The 18,246-nt window shown below is 38.1% G+C and overlaps 1 protein-coding gene across 8 annotated transcripts in view; it reads right to left on the reverse strand.

The window, feature by feature from the left end:
- Positions 1–18,246, reverse strand: part of USP45 (ubiquitin specific peptidase 45) — a 63,395-nt gene that overhangs the window by 34,560 nt on the left and 10,589 nt on the right. For 7 of the 8 annotated variants that reach the window (XR_013830705.1, XM_079938715.1, XM_079938713.1 and 4 more), the window contains 3 exons: positions 17,866–17,966; positions 5,032–5,171; positions 4,509–4,604 (listed from right to left, as the gene is read on the reverse strand). Coding sequence is in view for 7 of the 8 variants with exons in the window: in XM_079938715.1 (XP_079794841.1) it covers positions 4,509–4,604; positions 5,032–5,171; positions 17,866–17,966 (337 nt within the window). In the remaining variant the exon portion in view is untranslated. Of the gene's footprint in view, positions 1–4,508; positions 4,605–5,031; positions 5,172–6,978; positions 7,206–17,865; positions 17,967–18,246 lie in introns of those variants that run through there. The other variant, XM_079938717.1, reaches the window with a different exon arrangement.

Here is an 18,246-nt window from a genome sequence, read left to right on the forward strand (position 1 = left end):
TACTGCGCAGAGATAAACCCACGCACACATTGTCACCTTATTTTTGGTAAAGGAGACAAGAATATACAGTGGAGAGAAGACAGCCTCTTCAATAAGTGGTGCTGGGAAAACTGGACAGCGACATGTAAAAGTATGAGATTAGATCACTCGCTAACTCCATACACAAAAATAAACTCAAAATGGATTAAAGACCTAAATGTAAGGCCAGACACTATCAAACTCTTAGAGTAAAACATAGAACACTCTATGATATAAATCACAGCAAGATCCTTTCTGACCCACCTCCTAGAGAAATGGAAATAAAAACAAAAATAAAATGGGACCTAATGAAACTTAAAAGCTTTTGCACAGCAAAGGAAACCATAAACAAGATGAAAAGACAATCCTTAGAATGGGAGAAAATATTTGCAAATGAAGCAACTGACAGAGGATTAATCTCCAAAATTTACAAGCAGCTCATGCAGCTCAATAACAAAAAAATAACCAACCCAATCCAAAAATGGGCAGAAGACCTAAACAGACATTTCTCCAAAGAAGATATACAGATTGCCAACAAACACATGAAAGGACACTCAACATCACTAATCATCAGAGAAATGCAAATCAAAACTGCAAGGAGGTATCACCTCACACTGGTCAGAATGGCCATCACCAAAAAATCTACAAACAATAAATGCTGGAGAGGGTGTGGAGAAAAGGGAACCCTCTTGTACTGTGGGTAGGAATGTAAATTGATACAGCCACTATGGAGAACAGGATGGAAGTTTCTTAAAAAACTAAAATTAGAACTACCATATGACCCAGCAATCCCACTACCGGGCATATACCCTGAGAAAACCATAATTCAAAAAGAGACATGTATCACAATGTTCATTGCAGCACTATTTACCATAGCCAGGACATGGAAGCAACCTAAGTGTCCATAGACAGATGAGTGGATAAAGAAGATGTGGCACATATATACAATGGAATATTACTCAGCCATAAAAAGAAACGAAATTGAGCTATTTGTAGTAAGCTGGATGGACCTAGAGTCTGTCATACAGAGTGAAGTAAGTCAGAAAGAGAAAAACAAATACCGTATGCTAACACATATATATGGAATGTAAAAAAAAAAAAAAAAAGGTTCTGAGGAACCTAGGGACAGGACAGGAATAAAGATGCAGACGTAGAGAATGGACTTGAGGACACAGGGAGGGGGAAGGGGAAGCTCACCAAGTGAGAGAGTAGCATTGGCATATATACACTACCAAATGTAAAATAGATAGCTAGTGGGAAGCAGCCGCATAGCACAGGGAGATCAGCTCGGTGCTTTGTGTCCACCTAGAGGGGTGGGATAAGGAGGATGGGAGGGAGGCGCAAGAGGGAGGGGATATGGGGACATATGTATACGTATAGCTGATTCACTTTGTTATACAGCAGAAACTAACACAACATTGTACAGCAATTATACCAATAAAGATGTTAAAAAAAAAAGTAAGCACACTGCTGATATTCATATAAATATTAACAAATTGAATCCAGCAACATAGAAGAAGAAGAATACATCATAACTAACAGGGGTTTGTCCCAGGAATACAAGATAGGTTTAACATTTGAAAATCAATCAATGTAACTTACCACATTAACAGAGAATAAAGAAGAAAAACTATGATAATCTCAGTAGATGCTGGAAAAGCACTTGACAAAATTCAACATCCATTCATGATGAAATGCTCAGAAAACTAGGAATAGAAGGGAATGTCCTCAACCTTATAAAGAACGCCTGTGAAAAATCTACAGTTAAGTTCATTCTTTTTGGGCTTCCCTGGTGGCGCAGTGGTTGAGAATCTGCCTGCTAATGCAGGGGACACGGGTTCAAGCCCTGGTCTGGGAGGATCCCGCATGCCGCGGAGCAACTAGGCCCATGAGCCGCAACTACTGAGCCTGCGCGTCTGGAGCCTGTGCTCCGCAACAAGAGAGGCCGCGATAGTGAGAGGCCTGCACACCGTGATGAAGAGTGGCCCCCACTCGCCACAACCAGAGAAAGCCCTCGCACAGAAACGAAGACGCAACACAGCAAAAATAAATTAATTAATTAATAAAAACTCCTACCCCCAACATCAAAAATAAATAAATCAATTAATTAAAAAGTTCATTCTTTTTTTTTCGGTGCAGTGTCTAGTCTGTTTTTTTTTTTTAAGAAGATGTTGGGGGTAGGAGTTTATTAATTATTTTATTTATTTTTGCTGTGTTGGGTCTTAGTTTCTGTGCGAGGGCTTTCTCTAGTTGTGGCGAGCGGGGGCCACTCTTCATCGCTGTGCGCGGGCCTCTCGCTGTCGCGGCCTCTCTTGTTGCAGAGCACAGGCTCCAGACGCTCAGGCTCAGTAGTTGTGGCTCACGGGCCTTAGTTGCTCCGCGGCATGTGGGATCCTCCCAGACCAGGGCTCAAACCTGTGTGCCCTGCATTAGCAGGCAGACTCTCAACCACTGCACCACCAGGGAAGCCCCTGCAGTGTCTAGCCTTAAATCCTCTTTTTTTTTTTAAATTGAAGTATATTGGTGTACAATATTACATAAGTTACAGGTGTACAATATTATTGTTCATAATTTTTAAAAGTTATACACCATTTATAGTTATTATAAAATATTGGCTATTCCCCGTGTTGTACAATATAACTTGTAGCTTATTTTGTACCTACTCTTTTCTTTTTTTTATGGCCTCACCATGCAGGATCTTAGTTCCCCAACCAAGGATAGAACCCATGCCCCCTGCATTGGGAGTGCAGAGTTTTAACCATTGGACTGCCAGGGAAGTCCCTGTACCTACTCTTTATAATGAAGGACTGAGTGTTTTTCCCTTAATTTTGGGATTAAAGCAAGGATGTCTGCTCTCATCACTTCTATTCAACATGTTACTGGTGGCTCGAGCCAGCACAATAAAGTAAGGAAAAGAAAGAAAAGGCATACAGGTTACGAAGGACCAAATAAAACTGGTGACTGAAAAAGTAGTGATCTACACTGATAGTCCCACAGCCCAGGTCTGCTGTATGTCCTAAAAAACTAAGACCTAAGATTGAAAATTCCCCTCTTAGAATGACACAAACCTACAGTGATCAGCTATAATATGATTGCCATATATAGTAATTTCACAGCTCCACATGTGAAATACTTAAACCTAACATCCAATCACAGTTAATAAGAAATCTTTTCAAATGACTAGCATTAACTTCCATTTAGTAAAGTAGTCTTCACTATCTCACTACAATCTAGAAGAGGGCACTGGGCTCTAACATAAAAATTTTAAGAGGCTGAACAGGCAATGAGTTTACAGACTGCCCTTTCAACAAAAAAAATACAACAATATTGTCTTTAAAAATTGCCTCCTTGGAAGAAAAATCTAAGATTACTACACTGGGCTAAGAACTTTTAGAACTCCTCTTTCTTAAGTATTTCAAAAGCCAGATCATGAGCTATACATTCACTCTCTGTTCTTCTAAAACACACACACACAAATCAATTTCTAACTGAAATCATAACTATTAGTGTAAATGCCCTCCAGCCCAAGACCACCAGGAACACATCTGTAGTTGAACAAGGTGGGTTTATACTTGTTCTACTGAGGGAGAACACACACAATGGGGAACCATGGAGTGTCTCTCAGAGGGTATTCAAGAGAACTGATGTAGAATTTGGGCTTTAGTTGCGTTATTCAGGGAAGAAGTTAATCTAAGGAAAATAATCTAAGGAAGCAGAGGTCTGCTCTCAATTGGATGCTGTCCGAAAGTGAGGGTATTTCTACAATTGGATATCTCAATAAAAGGAGGCTAAAATGAGCATAAAGCTGTAACTAGTTTAAAAAAAAGTCGCAGTGACTCATTTAGGCCAAAAGAGGGTGTTTGGGATTTTCTAAGTGGTAGAGTTTGTGTTTAGAGAAAATTATGAAGTGGCCTTGCTCTGTCTCATTGTAACAGTCTTGGGGTAACCTAGCTCGAGTCTGGTATTCTGTGAGATTGTTTGAATAACATGGCCTAACTGTGGGTGTCAGGCTAGCTTCTGAATGTCAAAGGCTGCCTTTTTTCCCCTTTCTCATTAGTTTAAAAACCCAATGTCAAATTAGGCTCCAAAAAACCTTTAGATGATCACTATTAAAATTAAATCTACCTTTAAAGAGCAAAAATGCTGTATTTAAGTAGTTGTCACCAGTAACTACAAAACAGGAATCCTAGACATTTCATTCAACAAAAGGCAAAACCGTTTGTCTTTTCTAGTATGTCTGTTTGAAAGCTGCCTCAACATTTTTTGTGCTGTCTGACCCATGATATGTTTGAACTATAACATACCTTAAAGCTATGACTTTAGAAGTTTTAAATCTTATCGTTTATTTTCACAAAATGCTTCTGAATTATTTTTTCAAATTCTCTGACTACCATCTCAATTGATAGTTGTGACAAATAAGAAAGATAGGTTTTGGCAACATCACTGGCTTATCTAAACAGAGCTATTATCCAGCTAATTATATTTCTCACCAGTGGAGAGTCTGAGGAAGGAACAATCTTGAGTTTTGTACCGTGTTCTTTGATCTCATTCATCAGTTCAGTAAGAATGTAAGACTGTGCCAAATTCTGAAAGAAAACAAAAGCAACATCTTCTGATTCAGTTATAATATGCCTCTGATTTTACAGAATAAATACTCTCCCAAAGCTTCAAATGTCATCTGGCCTAGCAAAAATATTTTTAAGTTTTAGAAAATTTAATTGAATGCATTTTACATTTAATAAGTGTCACTACTACTGACAGAGCCATGGTAAAATACAGAGATCTTTCAGAAGCACTGTGGAAAAAGAAGGAGTATGTATGTGTATGACAATGGCTAAAGATAGCCTAACCAATCAAAAAGAAAACAGACAGACTTCTAGACGAACATTTAGCAGTCATGTGACAGTCCACAGGTGTGCCAATAAACACAAATTAATTAATATAATTTTAACATATTATATTATTTTAATTTTAATATAATTACATTTTACAAAGTTTTCTCATGGCTCTTACCTGCATGACTGCATTAAAAAAGCAAGTATTTCCTAAATTTGTAATTCCTTTTACAGATGTTACATTGCTGTCTTTTCTTCCCTTTTTATCACCTGTTTCACATTTTTCTTCATAAAGTTTTATGATTCTAGAAAATGCATCTAAGTTAGAGAAAACATAATGGACATGAGATTTAAAATTAAATACATATCATTTGACATAATTTAAATGTATTATTTAAAATTAAATAAGATTTTCCTCTGAATCAATGTTCCTGAAGGGCAAGAATACAAACGCAAAGAAGTATCTCCTGTTTTGTATCCTACTGCTAAAGCAGTTAATTTTAATTCATCTTAATATACACATCCGTACCTCAGACCACACTGTAGAATAAATTCCAGATGAATTTAAAAATAAAATATTTTAGGGGCTTCCCTGGTGGCGCAGTGGTTGGGAGTCCGCCTGTCGATGCGGGGGACACGGGTTCGTGCCCCGGTCCGGGAGGATCCCACATGCAGCGGAGTGGCTGGGCCCGTGAGCCATGGCCGCTGAGCCTGTGCGTCCGGAGCCTGTGCTCCACAGCGGGAGAGGCCACAACGGTGAGAGGCCCGTGTACCGCAAAAAAAATATAAATAAAATAAAATAAAATATTTTAAAATGAAGTTAAAAAAAAGTAGGAAGGACCAGATCTTGGTTTCTAAACACCATTCCCACTAAAAGGAATGAAGACCCCTTGAAGGAAAGGCTGATTCTAAACCTGGGGCAGCAAAAGAGGCAAATGAGCCTATAACATTTTTGTTATGCCAGAAAATAAGGAAGTGCTCCAAAAAAAAAAAAAAACGGTACATCAAAACACACAGGCGTCATTTTAAACAGGTTCCCAGTGGTCCAATCTGGAACAATTTGAATATCAAAATAAAGAAGGGTACTGATAAATTATTATTCACTGAACAAAATGAGAATGAGTCTGCCCTGATAATAGATTTTTAAAATGAGGATAAAAGAAAAAACTTTTCCTTACAAGAGAATGCCAACTAATAAAAAGAAGATCTTCCCAGACCGGGGCTCGAACCCATGTCCCCTGCATTGGCAGGTGGATTCTTAACCACTGCGCCACCAGGGAAGCCCTCACACGGTTTTCATAAGGATTAAATGAGCTAAATGTTTTTAAAATAAATTTATTTATTTATTTTTAAATTTTTGGCTGCATTGGGTCTTCGTTGCTGCATGCAGGCTTTCTCTAGTTGCGGCGAGCGGGGGCTACTCTTCGCTGCAGTGCGTGGGCTTCTCATTGCAGTGGCTTCTCTTCTTGCGGAGCATGGGCTCTAGGCGCACAGGCTTCAGTAGTTTTGGCACGTGGGCTCAGTAGTTGTGGCTCACAGGCTCTAGAGCACAGGCTCAGTAGTTGTGGTGCACGGGCTTAACTGCTCTGAGGCATGTGGGATCTTCCCAGACCAGGGCTCAAACCTGTGTCCCCTGCATTGGCAGGTGGATTCTTAACCACTGTGCCACCAGGGAAGGCCCAAATGAGTTAAATTTGCTTTGCAAAGCACCTGGCATGCTAAGCACTATTTAAGAGCGTGAAAAACAGCCCAGAGAGGCCCCCGAAATTATTTGTGCCAAAATCCGTATCTTCAAGAACTATCCTTCATGTCCCCTGTTTATCTGCTCTCACTTTTCTCTCTTTTATCATTTCCTATATTTTCTGGAGGTGTTCCCCTCAAGTTTATCTCATTTCTAACTGGATTTTCTGAATTGCTAATATGAGTTTTGCCTTTTACATTGACTTTGTGGTTTTCATGATCCTGGCTTTTCTTTCTGACACGTGGAAACCTCTCATTGAGAGAAATAAATTGGTGGTTTCTCAGATGTTTCTTTCATTAAGCAAATCTATTACAAGGAAAAAAATTTTCTTTCAACTCTTAACTTTTATCCTGTGATGCAATATTTTATCATAAACTCTATTACCTGTTTTTCTCCTTTATTCCTGTTTGTTTATTCTTTAAACATTATTGGTTGTTACTGGATATCTGTTGTCTAGATAATGAAGAGCTGTTTTTAACGCCCAACCCTAGAATTCTGAGTTAACAGAGAAAAGCACTAGCAAAATAGATCTCTTCTCCTGTCCTCCAGATAATAAAATAAGTGATAAAAATTAAACCCCATTACAGAGCTTGGGGACAAAGGCTGGTACAATCAATGGAGAAGGTCACTGAGGTGCAGAGTCCAGGCACAGAAAAAAGGAAAAGCAGGAAAAGGCCAGACAGTCTTCAAACCTACAAGGGAATGTAAAAGCAAATGAAAAAAGCCAGCCAGTGCGTGAGAAGCACTACACAAACAAGAGGAAGCTCCATACAGATCCTGGCTGGGTTTGCAAACGAGAGCAATCCACCTCTTAATTATATCTGAGATTCTAACTAAAGCCCAGAATTAGCCGGTTTCGGGCTCACATTATAGCTGTTGCCACTAGATGGTTTCACAGTGATTTTTAAGAGATTTAAGATGAAAGAGTAATTAAATCCAAGCAGTGCTCCATCTTTTGGGGCAAGGCTGTTACTCTGATATTACGCTAACAAAACTCAGTTTCCAACAGGTTAAGTGATTTGCCCAAGGTTATAATGATAATCTTTTGATTATAAATCCGTTGTCATTTTGCCAGGTAATTTCTCTTCAGTGATTTATGCACAATGAGAAGAATTACAAAAACTAGCAGGAAAGATTCTTACAGATTTGAGTATATGCAACCACAAACAAACATGCCTTCTCAAAAGTATTTCCTTTCGTTAACATCCTTAATAAATGTTGCCATAATATTTTTTAGCTTATTAATATGAAAACAGAGTCGTTGGGGAAAATAAATTATATAGATTATATTAACTATATATAAATATATATCATAAATATATATTTATTATTCACTTGGAAAAATACTTCCAGAAATAAATTATATTTTAGTCTTATAAGACCAAATAGCATTTTTTAAACCATAATATGCAAATGATTTATGTATCTGTGTACCACATTTACCCATCAGTTTTCAAAACATCTGGGATAGCATCCTAAAGTAAACAATGTTCATAAGACCATCTGGTCAAAACTGCAGGCAAAAAAAGTGTAAGCATATGGAAAAACAGATTTTACCCTTCCCTGCAGCAGTAAGGGATGACAAATGTCAAACCTAGATATATCCACGCTTCACTGTGCGATGCTTTTCAGCACCACCTGGCTCTCCATGCATATAGCCACCAAATATGGACAGCACTGCCAGAAAGAACATATCCACGGGGCAATGGCAATAAAAATAGTTTATTTCATGGTTAAATAGCCACTTCACACAAGTGGCAAGGGTCTGTTTGTTGACTTTTACATTTATTAAGTCTGTGAGAATATGCTCAAAATTAATTATGCTATTAGACTTGAACATTAAATAAATCAGATAATATAACTAGAAAATAGAATGACATTTTCTAAGAACTATTTATATGTATCTTAAAGTGCAATTTTTTCATTTTCTTAATACTAAGTAGCATGTTTATAAAATGTAACAACTCAAATAAAATTGATTTATCAAATGTCCACTGTGTACCAGGTACTATATGAACCACTATCTGTAATTATTTATAACTAATTGCCTATGATTTATGACTAGAGTATAAGGACATATAGAACAGCATAGAGATATTAAGCCTTACATTCATGATAACACCTTGGTAAAACTTTTAGAAACTAAGTATTTATGTACATTTGCTCACTAAGAAACTGTCAGCTGAGAGTTTAAGATTCTAGTTTAAAACAAGCATGTTTGAATCAGTCTCTCAATTATCTGACCTACAAACAGGTATGTGTTTTAATAAAATGCAATTTATTACTTCCAATGAAGAATAATTATTGATCATTTTGTCTTTAGAGACAGCAAAGCTTTCTTAATATGGCAGTGATTTTAGATCATATTCACTTTAAGAACTCTTCCTTTACAAACACAGAATGAATGCACTAAGGACTGAACTTCAAGATGTTTTGAAGTATGATATAATTAAAAGGACAAAGCTGCTACAGCAATAACAAAAAAGATAAACTATACAAAATTTTGATCATTTGTTTTGTTTTCCTCAAGTTTTACCTGAACCCATGAAATGCCTGTAATTAAAAAGAATCTTCACAGAATTTCGGGGTTAGAAGGTTATTAATAATATATATCACATATATAAATATAATATATGTAAGATATATTTATAATAAAATATATAAATATATATATCATTATCTCACCTTACTTATCTCCTTTATATTACCAACACTGTCATCAAGTATTGCACTTATGTAATAAAATAACATAGACCCCAGAATGCAAAGAAGATTAAGAGGAAACTTCAGGCATTCTAGATAAATTTTTTATAGGTCTTTTATATCCCTATCTTTTTATAGGTCTTTTATAGGTCTTATATATATCTTTAAGCCTATAATCTGAGTACTCAAAGAGTAGCTGGTTAATTGAGCAGACCTGATGGGCTTTGTACATAACTCAAGTATTATAAGACAGAAAACTGGCTGAAGCACCAGCAAAGCCAAAATAAAGAGAAGAAAAACACTGTTTCCACACTTGGCTAAGACTAAGTCTATCTAATATCTAAAAAGTAACCTTAAGTACCTCAAATTTTTCTACCATAAAAACGACTCCAACACAAAGATCCTCTAATTATTTTTTTAAACCAAGTTTAAAGATATTAAGTTATAAATTTAAAAACCCCTGAATGTACCAGAAAACTATGGGTGAATATCTTTATAAACGTGGAGTACAAAAGACTTTCAAAGCATGACCCCAACGGCTAAAAAACCATTACAGAAAAGACTGATGGACTTGGCAACAATGACACTAAAAACTTCATTACTGCCCCCCCAAAACCAAACCAAAAAACCTAAAAACTATAAACAAAGTTAAACATGGAAAAACAAGTATTCTTGTCAACTATACCCTTTGTATAATCTTTCTGGAGGGCAGCTAAACAACAGTAATCAAAATTTAAGATGTTTATAAATTGGCCAGAAATTCCAAAAAATTTAACCTACAGAAACAGAAGAATAAGTACACAGAGATGCAGCTTTGCTCATCTTGGAGAAAACTGAAAACAACCAATAGTGGATTTGTTGCCAAGTAATATTAAATGTCTCTCTTTTCTCAAAGGTATAAGTATTTGTGAATTGCCTTGGTTAAACCGGAAACGGAACACTGGTACATCCCAAGTTTCTCATAGGCACGGGGAAAGCAAACCTATTTTGCAGTTTGCTTATTTAAAGAAAAAGTCTGAGAGCATCATCTCCTCCGATAACTTTCCCCACTGTAAAGATGATGATCAAACGAAGGCACACAGCTATGTGTAGGGAGTAGATTTAAACCCAGGTAGTCTGGGTTCGGAATCCACACACTTAACCCTTATAATCTGCTATCTGTCTGTATAACAATGGATGATAAGGTTAATACGTGTGACAAGTTAAGACACTAATGAAATGCTAGTAGTGATATGAAAGAAAAGACCACTTCTTTTAAGCAAAAGCTGGATGTAATCAATTGCTGGATGCTTTTGGTGTGTGAATTTACAGTTTGTTTTTGTTTTCTTTGCGGTACGCGGGCCTCTCACTGTTGTGGCCTCTCCCGTTGCGGAGCAACAGGCTCCGGACGCGCAGGCTCAGCGGCCATGGCTCACAGGCCCAGCCGCTCCGCTGCATGTGGGATCTTCCCGGACCGGGTCACGGACACGCGTCCCCTGCATCGGCAGGCAGACTCTCAACCACTGCGCCACCAGGGAAGCCCGAATTTACAGTTTTATTAAAGTTTATAGTAGCCCTTCTCAAAGGGTTCGTCAAAAAAAATTAAGCCCTAATGCCATAGGTACCCACTGTACCCAATTAACTTCTCCCTATATATATCCACAAGTTAGTGCCATTTTGGGGGGGAACTGAGAAAACAGTCATTCAAGTAACTCTGTGTTCTGTAGTTCGGATGAGGAACCATAGATTTACATCCCTACAGGTAAAACAAATTGTTTTTGAAGTGTTCAACATTTTTTGTCCCTAACCCCTTTTATATATGGAAATAACAAAATGTATTACTTTATAAAGAAAAGTCAAAGTATTACATTACAAACTGTTACTGTAAAAGGGTACAATATTATTTATTCTCAGATACATTATTTCAGATCCCAAATGTACCATACTTTCTTATTTCAAAAAGATACAGCAGGGCTTCCCTGGTGGTGCAGTGGTTGAGAGTCCGCCTGCCGATGCAGGGGACATGGGTTCGTGCCCCGGTCCGGGAAGATCCCACGTGCCGCGGAGCGCCTAGGCCCGTGAGCCATGGCCGCTGAGCCTGCGCGTCCGGAGCCTGTGTTCCGCAACGGGAGAGGCCACAACAGTGAGAGGCCCGCGTACCGGAAAAAAAAAAAAAAAAAAAAAAAGATACAGCAAACTTATACTTAATAAAACCAAAAGAACCAACATAACATGGCTTTTTATACCAAGAGCATAAGCTTGATGAATTTAACAGAATATAATATTTTATGCTCTCTTTAAGTTCTTTGAAAATGGCATCCCACCAGTATTAAAATTATGGGCCAAATTTCTTGGTTTAGAAAAGAATGTGGGATTATCTATCATCTGTCTAGTTCACACATAGCAAACCAATATTCAATGATATAATTTCAACAGGAATTCCCGTATTCTATAAGTGTTTGTAGAACACTTGCATGACATTTACTAGACTACCAAAGTGAGAAATAAGCCCTTCAGAGAATATTGGCCCACTTTTAACAACACATATTTCTGGGTGGGTCTCACAAGAAAGTTTTCTTGCTCTTTTTCAATCTTGTGTTATATGACCTTTTCGTTATACGGGGATTTTATTTGTTGTTTTTAGTTTTCTTGTATATGTTTGAGGGGGAGAGTGTGGCGAGATTATTTTTTTTAAAGCAAATCCTAGCATCAGATGTGGCATCTACACAGCTGTAAGCATTCTTCTGGGAACCAGCACTGGGATTCCCTCAACTGCTTAATGCAATTACCTAAACCAGTCATGTAGTATTAATGTAATTTGCCCATTTCTACAGCTGAAAAGAAGTTTAATCTTTAAAGAGTAAAAAGGAAAAACTTGCTATTCCACTACTTGTCTACTTTGGAACCAACTAAGAATTACCTCAAATGTTTGTTCTCAAAATTCCACTAACTCTTAGTTAACCATTAGCCTTAGAAATCTTTATTTGGTCATATAATAAATTGATATTGACATATGAATGGGCAGGTATACATATTAAGGCATTCCTGTGTACCTCCATAGTACAGTAAGTGATCTTTCTGAAATACAAAACTGATCATCCACTTCTCCTCTTAGAACCTATAAGTGGCTCTTCATTGCCTCCAGGATAAACTCTAAACTTACAAGGCCCTTCAATAGCTGCTTCTACTTACCTCCAGAGTCTCACCTCTCACCACCCCGCCATCATCACAAAACTCAACCCTGCAGCTCTATACAGTCCCCTGAACGTATCAGGCTCCCTCATCTATGGGCCATCTCCTCTGCCTGGAGCACACACCCCTTCCCTCTCTGCCTACCTAACATCTAGCTATCCTTCAGATTCCAGCTTAGAAATCTCTTCCTCTCAGTAAAACCTTCCTGGATCCTCTAGTCCAGATCAGATACTACTCCAAAGTGCTCTCACAGGCCCCTGTTCTTGCTCCTCACAGCACTATTTAAACAGCAATTATAATTGTGATTTGTCAATATCCCTCACTAACCAAAAGATCAATAATGGCAGGAACTGAGAAATAGATCTGTCTCATTCACCACCGTATCTCCAATATCTAGCACAGTGTCTGGCACAAGGTAGAAACTCAAGTATATTCATAGACTGAATGAATAAATAAAATAATTTGATAATATTCAGGGGTGTTTTGGTGAAAATGCAAAGCGTATCTACTTCCTCAGTAAAAACTGCTCACATGCTAGTTCAGTTCAATTCAGCAGTATTTACTACCTAGTCATATGAGAATCAAAAAGAATATAGGCCAGGGTACAATCCTCAAGGCATGTACAGTTTTATAAACAAGATACAGATACATATGAAAGCTGAACGCCACAAAATCAAGTGTTAAGATTCTAAAGTATGCTACATAGAAGAAGAGATAAAACAAAGGATTGGGAAAGTGTCACTGAAGTAGGATCTGAGCTGAGCCTTAGGGCAAGAAAGACTGAAGACAGAAACTATAAAGACAGAAATGTGCTAGTTTAGCAGTTCTCAAAGTGTATCTGAAGACAAGCCCCCCCTTTTGGGTGTCCTTAAGCTCCAAGATATTTTCATAATAAGCCCAAGATGTTATTTGGTTTTCTTACTTTTGTTCATTCTCAATTATACAAAGCAGTTTTACAGAGGCTACAGGCCATGTGATATCAGAACAGACTGAATGCAGAAGTAGATATGAGAATCCAGCTGTTTCTATTAAGCCAGACGTTCAAGAGATTTGGAAAAATGTAAAACAATGCCACTCATTAGGTTTGTGTTGTTTTGGAAACCGTTATCTTTTCTAAAAATATGTTATTTGTGTTAACATGTAATGGAATTACAGGTATTTTTCAGTAAATTAATAAATATTCTAATTTTTTATATTTAATTTCTAATATGATAAATATTAATAGATATACCCTACCTAACCAAAGCTCTTTAAGTCCTCAATAATTTTTTAAGAGTCTAAAGGGGCTACTGGGAACAAAAGTTGAGATTCACTGAGCAGAGAAGCTGAATTAGATATATCAGACGTGAAATTAGCCCAGGCATCGTACAACTTAAAAACATGTTTAAGGTACAGGTACAGGCTTTCCTCTCAGTAGTTATTTTTACTTAATGCAAAATATAAAAAGGCTCCATTTAAATCACTCTCATCCTGCGATTTGAAAACAATATATACAGTTTCATAGTCTTTCTGAATTACCATATACAGACATTTTTACATTTCTACAATCTTCTCGATTATCATTTAAAATAGCTATATAATCATATCCAGCATTCTTACAAACCTCAATAGCAACTTTCATATTTGATTTGTAAAGTATCTTATAAAAATATTACTATCCCAAAAAACTTACTTCTAAAATACCAAGGGATATTATTTTAAGTCAAACTTGCCTGAGAGCTGCTGTAACTTGGAACACAAAGATACTAACATTTTGCCCTAGAACTTCTGGAAACCCTGGATTCAGAACTATGTCTCACCCTAACTTTTTTTTCTTGCAGTACGTGGGCTTCTCACCGCTGTGGCCTCTCCCGCTGCGGAGCACAAGCTCCAGACGCGCAGGCTCAGCGGCCATGGCTCACGGGCCCAGCCGCTCCGCGGCACGCGGGATTCTCCCGGACCGGGGCATGAACCCGCGTCCCCTGCGTCAGCAGGCGGACTCCCAACCACTGCGCCACCAGGTAAGCCCTGTCTCACCCTAACTTTAAAGGCTCTACACACTCTCAAACTCCTTCAAGAACCTGTTTCCCCCATTCCAGGTGCTACCCATGGTTGCATAAACACAATTAAAGCTTCCATTGGTGTTTCCTTCCCGGAACCTGAAATGATTTCTTCTCTCCTCTCTACCTACTCAAGTTCATCCTTTAAGGGTCGGTTTGGAAGCCAGCTCCTCCACGATTCCTTTTGAGTTCCTTTCAATTGAACACTGCATCCCTCTTTGAATATTTGAAGGACTCTGAACATCACTCAAAATACAAATTCTTTTCGACTTACATCATTTTTTAAATCTCACACCTTTTTTAAACTTCTTTAGGAAAGGTCTTATCAATCTCTCTTCCCATGGGAAAGAGGGAGAAAGTGCTGAGGAAAATGAGGATCAGACAAACTGTAATATGCCCCAGGTCACAGAGCTAGTGATTGAAAGAGTCAAATTTGAATGCCAGACTCCCCTGACTCAAAGCCCGTGGTTTTTCTCCCATACCATTCCACACTCCCTACCTTACATCCTTTGTGATAATAAATATTCAAGAAATCTGTAAAACTGAATGGAATCAGACTGGCTTTGTTCTTAACCTCAAGGAACCTCTAACGTAAAAAATCCAGAGAAAATAACTTCTACAGTTGTACTTTTGCCACCCTTGCCATCATATCCCTACATTTCTTCTTCTTTTTTTTAAAAATTTATTTTAATTTTATTTTTGGCTGTGTTGGGTCTTTGTTGCTGCACGCGGGCTTTCTCTAGTTGCGGCGAGCGGGGGCTACTCTTCGTTGCAGTGTGTCGGCTTCTCATTGCAGTGGCTTCTCTTGTTGCAGAGCATGGGCTCTAGGCGTGTGGGCTTCAGTAGTTGTGGCACATGGGCTCAGTAGTTGTGGCTCACGGGCTCTAGAGCGCAGGCTCAGTAGTTGTGGCACACAGGCTTAGTTGCCCCTGCGGCATGTGGGATCTTCCTGGACCAGGGCTCGAACCCGTGTCCCCTGCATTGGCAGGCGGATTCTTAACCACTGCGCCACAAGGGAAGCCCCCTACATTTCTTCTTATGGCCAAAAAAACTAATGGGCAGCTTTCAGGAGACAGCATTAAGACCAACCTCTGTTCTATAAGTATTAAATGCCTATAACCACCATATTTTCCAATGAATGAGTGATAAAATTAATCATTTCTTCTGCTGTCAAAGAACCTGAGTTTACCTCCTCTAGTTCCTCCTCCAATGTCTTCATCATTACTGTCTCAGAGCAACAGCTACCAAAAATCATTCTATATTGAGCTACAGAAAATACAGCTGAAAACTATATTTCTATATAATTTTTCAGTTTCTGATGCCACCTACTAAGCAGTTCAATTCCTGCTCTAAAAGCATTTCCAAATTACCATGGCCATTTATTCCCATTCACCTAGTTAATCAAAATCCTGAGGTATGTACTTGATTCCTCCTGCTTTCCCTCACTCATTACACCACTCTCCACCAGAGAGTGGACACCAGAGAGTCCACCCACTCTCCACCAGAACCCCTACTCATCTCTCACCCGCCCTACCACAATAACCTCCTTTTACCTCCTTAAGGATCTCCCCACCTCCAATCTTAACCCACAACAGTCTATTCTCCATTTGGTAGAGTTATCTTTATTTTTAAAAAGATGAAATGACTATTACTCTTCTGCTTAAAACACTTTAATAGCTTCCATTACACTTCCAATAAAATAAAAATTCTTTACCATGGAATTCCTTACAGTATCCTTCATGACCTGCCCACCTACATCTTAACTTTACCACATTCTGCTTTCTCCCAGCAAACCACACTCCAGCCATATTGGCCTTTCTTGATCACTATGACCTTGAGATTATTACTTATCACTGCAATCTGTTCTTTTCCTTTGTAGCACTTATCAAAGTTACATATGTGTTATGTTTCTGTCTGTCTCTCCCACTATGCTCTAAACTTCATGAGGGCAACATAAAAACTATTTTTGCTTTACCACTACATATCAAATAAAGCATAAAGCATGGCATGTGGTAGGTACTTAATATTTTTGAATGAAGAAACTCCTTCCCTATATATTCGTAATTTATATTAATGTGTATTATATACTGCTTATATGTTAGACAACAAAGTACAATATATAATACGTTACTATTGTATAATAAAGGATTTGGCTGTCTTTTGTCCCAGGTTCCTGAGAAGCCCCCTCTAAATCCTTGGATTTCCAGAGTGACAGGAGTGTCTGTTTTACTCATGGTGGGCCCCTCAGACCACACTTGGTAGTTTATGTTAACAAAGTATTTTTTTATTCATTGTGGGACCTTAGACAATGTATGCGAATGAGATGACTCAGGATGGGAGCCAGCCATGCCAGAAAGACCAAACGTGTGATTAGAGGGTTGGGATCCTGGAGACTGAGTTACATCATGTGGCCAATGATTCAATCAGCCATGCCTATGCAATGAAACCCTAATAAAAATGCTAGACACCAAAACTCCAGTGAGCTTCCCTGGTTAACAACAGTCTGTGTGTATTGTTACACATCAATGTGCTGAGAAGGTGAGGCATCCTGACCCCACAGGAAGAAGACAGAAAAGTTTCATGTTTGGTACCTTCCCAGACCTCACCTTACATGTCTTTTCTTTTGGCCAGTCCTGATTTCTATTTCTTTTTGTTGTTGTTGCTATAATGAAACTGTAATTGTAAGTATAGCACTTTCCAGTGTTTTCTGAGTCATTCTAGCAAATTATTGAATTAAGAGGACAGTGGGAACCCCTGTAGCCAGTTGGTCGGAAATGGGGGGGGGGGGGGCGTCCTGAGAACACCTAGCTTGAGAATGGTGTCTGAAGTAAGGGCAATCTTTTGGGGGAACTGAGCCCTTAATCTGCAAGGTTAGCCTAATTCCAGGTAGTTAGCGTCAGAACAGTATTCCAATGATATAACAGATATCATTTCATAAATGTGTCAGGGACTATGCAAGTATTTTTACACACATTATTTCTAAATCTTTAGAAAACATCCCTAAGCTTCACAACATTCCCACTTGATAGAATTATCGTACTAATTTTTTACATAAGGAAACTAAGGAGTCAAAGGCACACAGACAGTAGGTAATTTAGGTGGAAACTAAATTCAAATTCAGCATTGTTTGATTCAAAAGCCCACAATCCAGTCACTATCCTCTCCAGCTTCTCATTATTAGTTATGTAAATACAACACAAGATAACATCACAAAACTGCTACCTAAGAATTCATGGCACTCGTACTGAGAGGTCACAGTAAAATCCAAAGTACTCTTTATGAATTTATTATCTCTTTATAAGAATTATAAAATATCATACTTCAATACAAATTTCTTTAGCAACTGCTATTAACTTACTTGTTTGTGTTTTAGAAACATGTTTCTGGAGAAAATCAACTATCTGAGCCAAAACCTTCTTATTACAATGTGTTGATAATTTTTCATCGCACTCATAACACCTGAAAAAATATACAATGTAAGCAAATATTATGAAAGCATCTTCAATAATTTTGCACATCAGGTAATAAAGTTGGTATTTATCTACTTTTGTCTTTAAGTCATGGGGTAAGGGGGATACATAGGGTGAGGCAAGAGAAATGAGGTAAATAAGTCTACAGAAATAAGCAGGGGACGGTTCATACAGAGCCTTAGCATTCAAATTAGAGTTTTGGTAGTTTATCCTAAGTGGAACGGAGTGCCACGAGAGGCTTAATAAGCAGGCGAGTGATAAGATCCAAT

This window comes from Stenella coeruleoalba, assembly GCF_951394435.1.
Source record: "Stenella coeruleoalba genome assembly, chromosome: 12".
Taxonomy (NCBI): domain Eukaryota; kingdom Metazoa; phylum Chordata; class Mammalia; order Artiodactyla; family Delphinidae; genus Stenella; species Stenella coeruleoalba.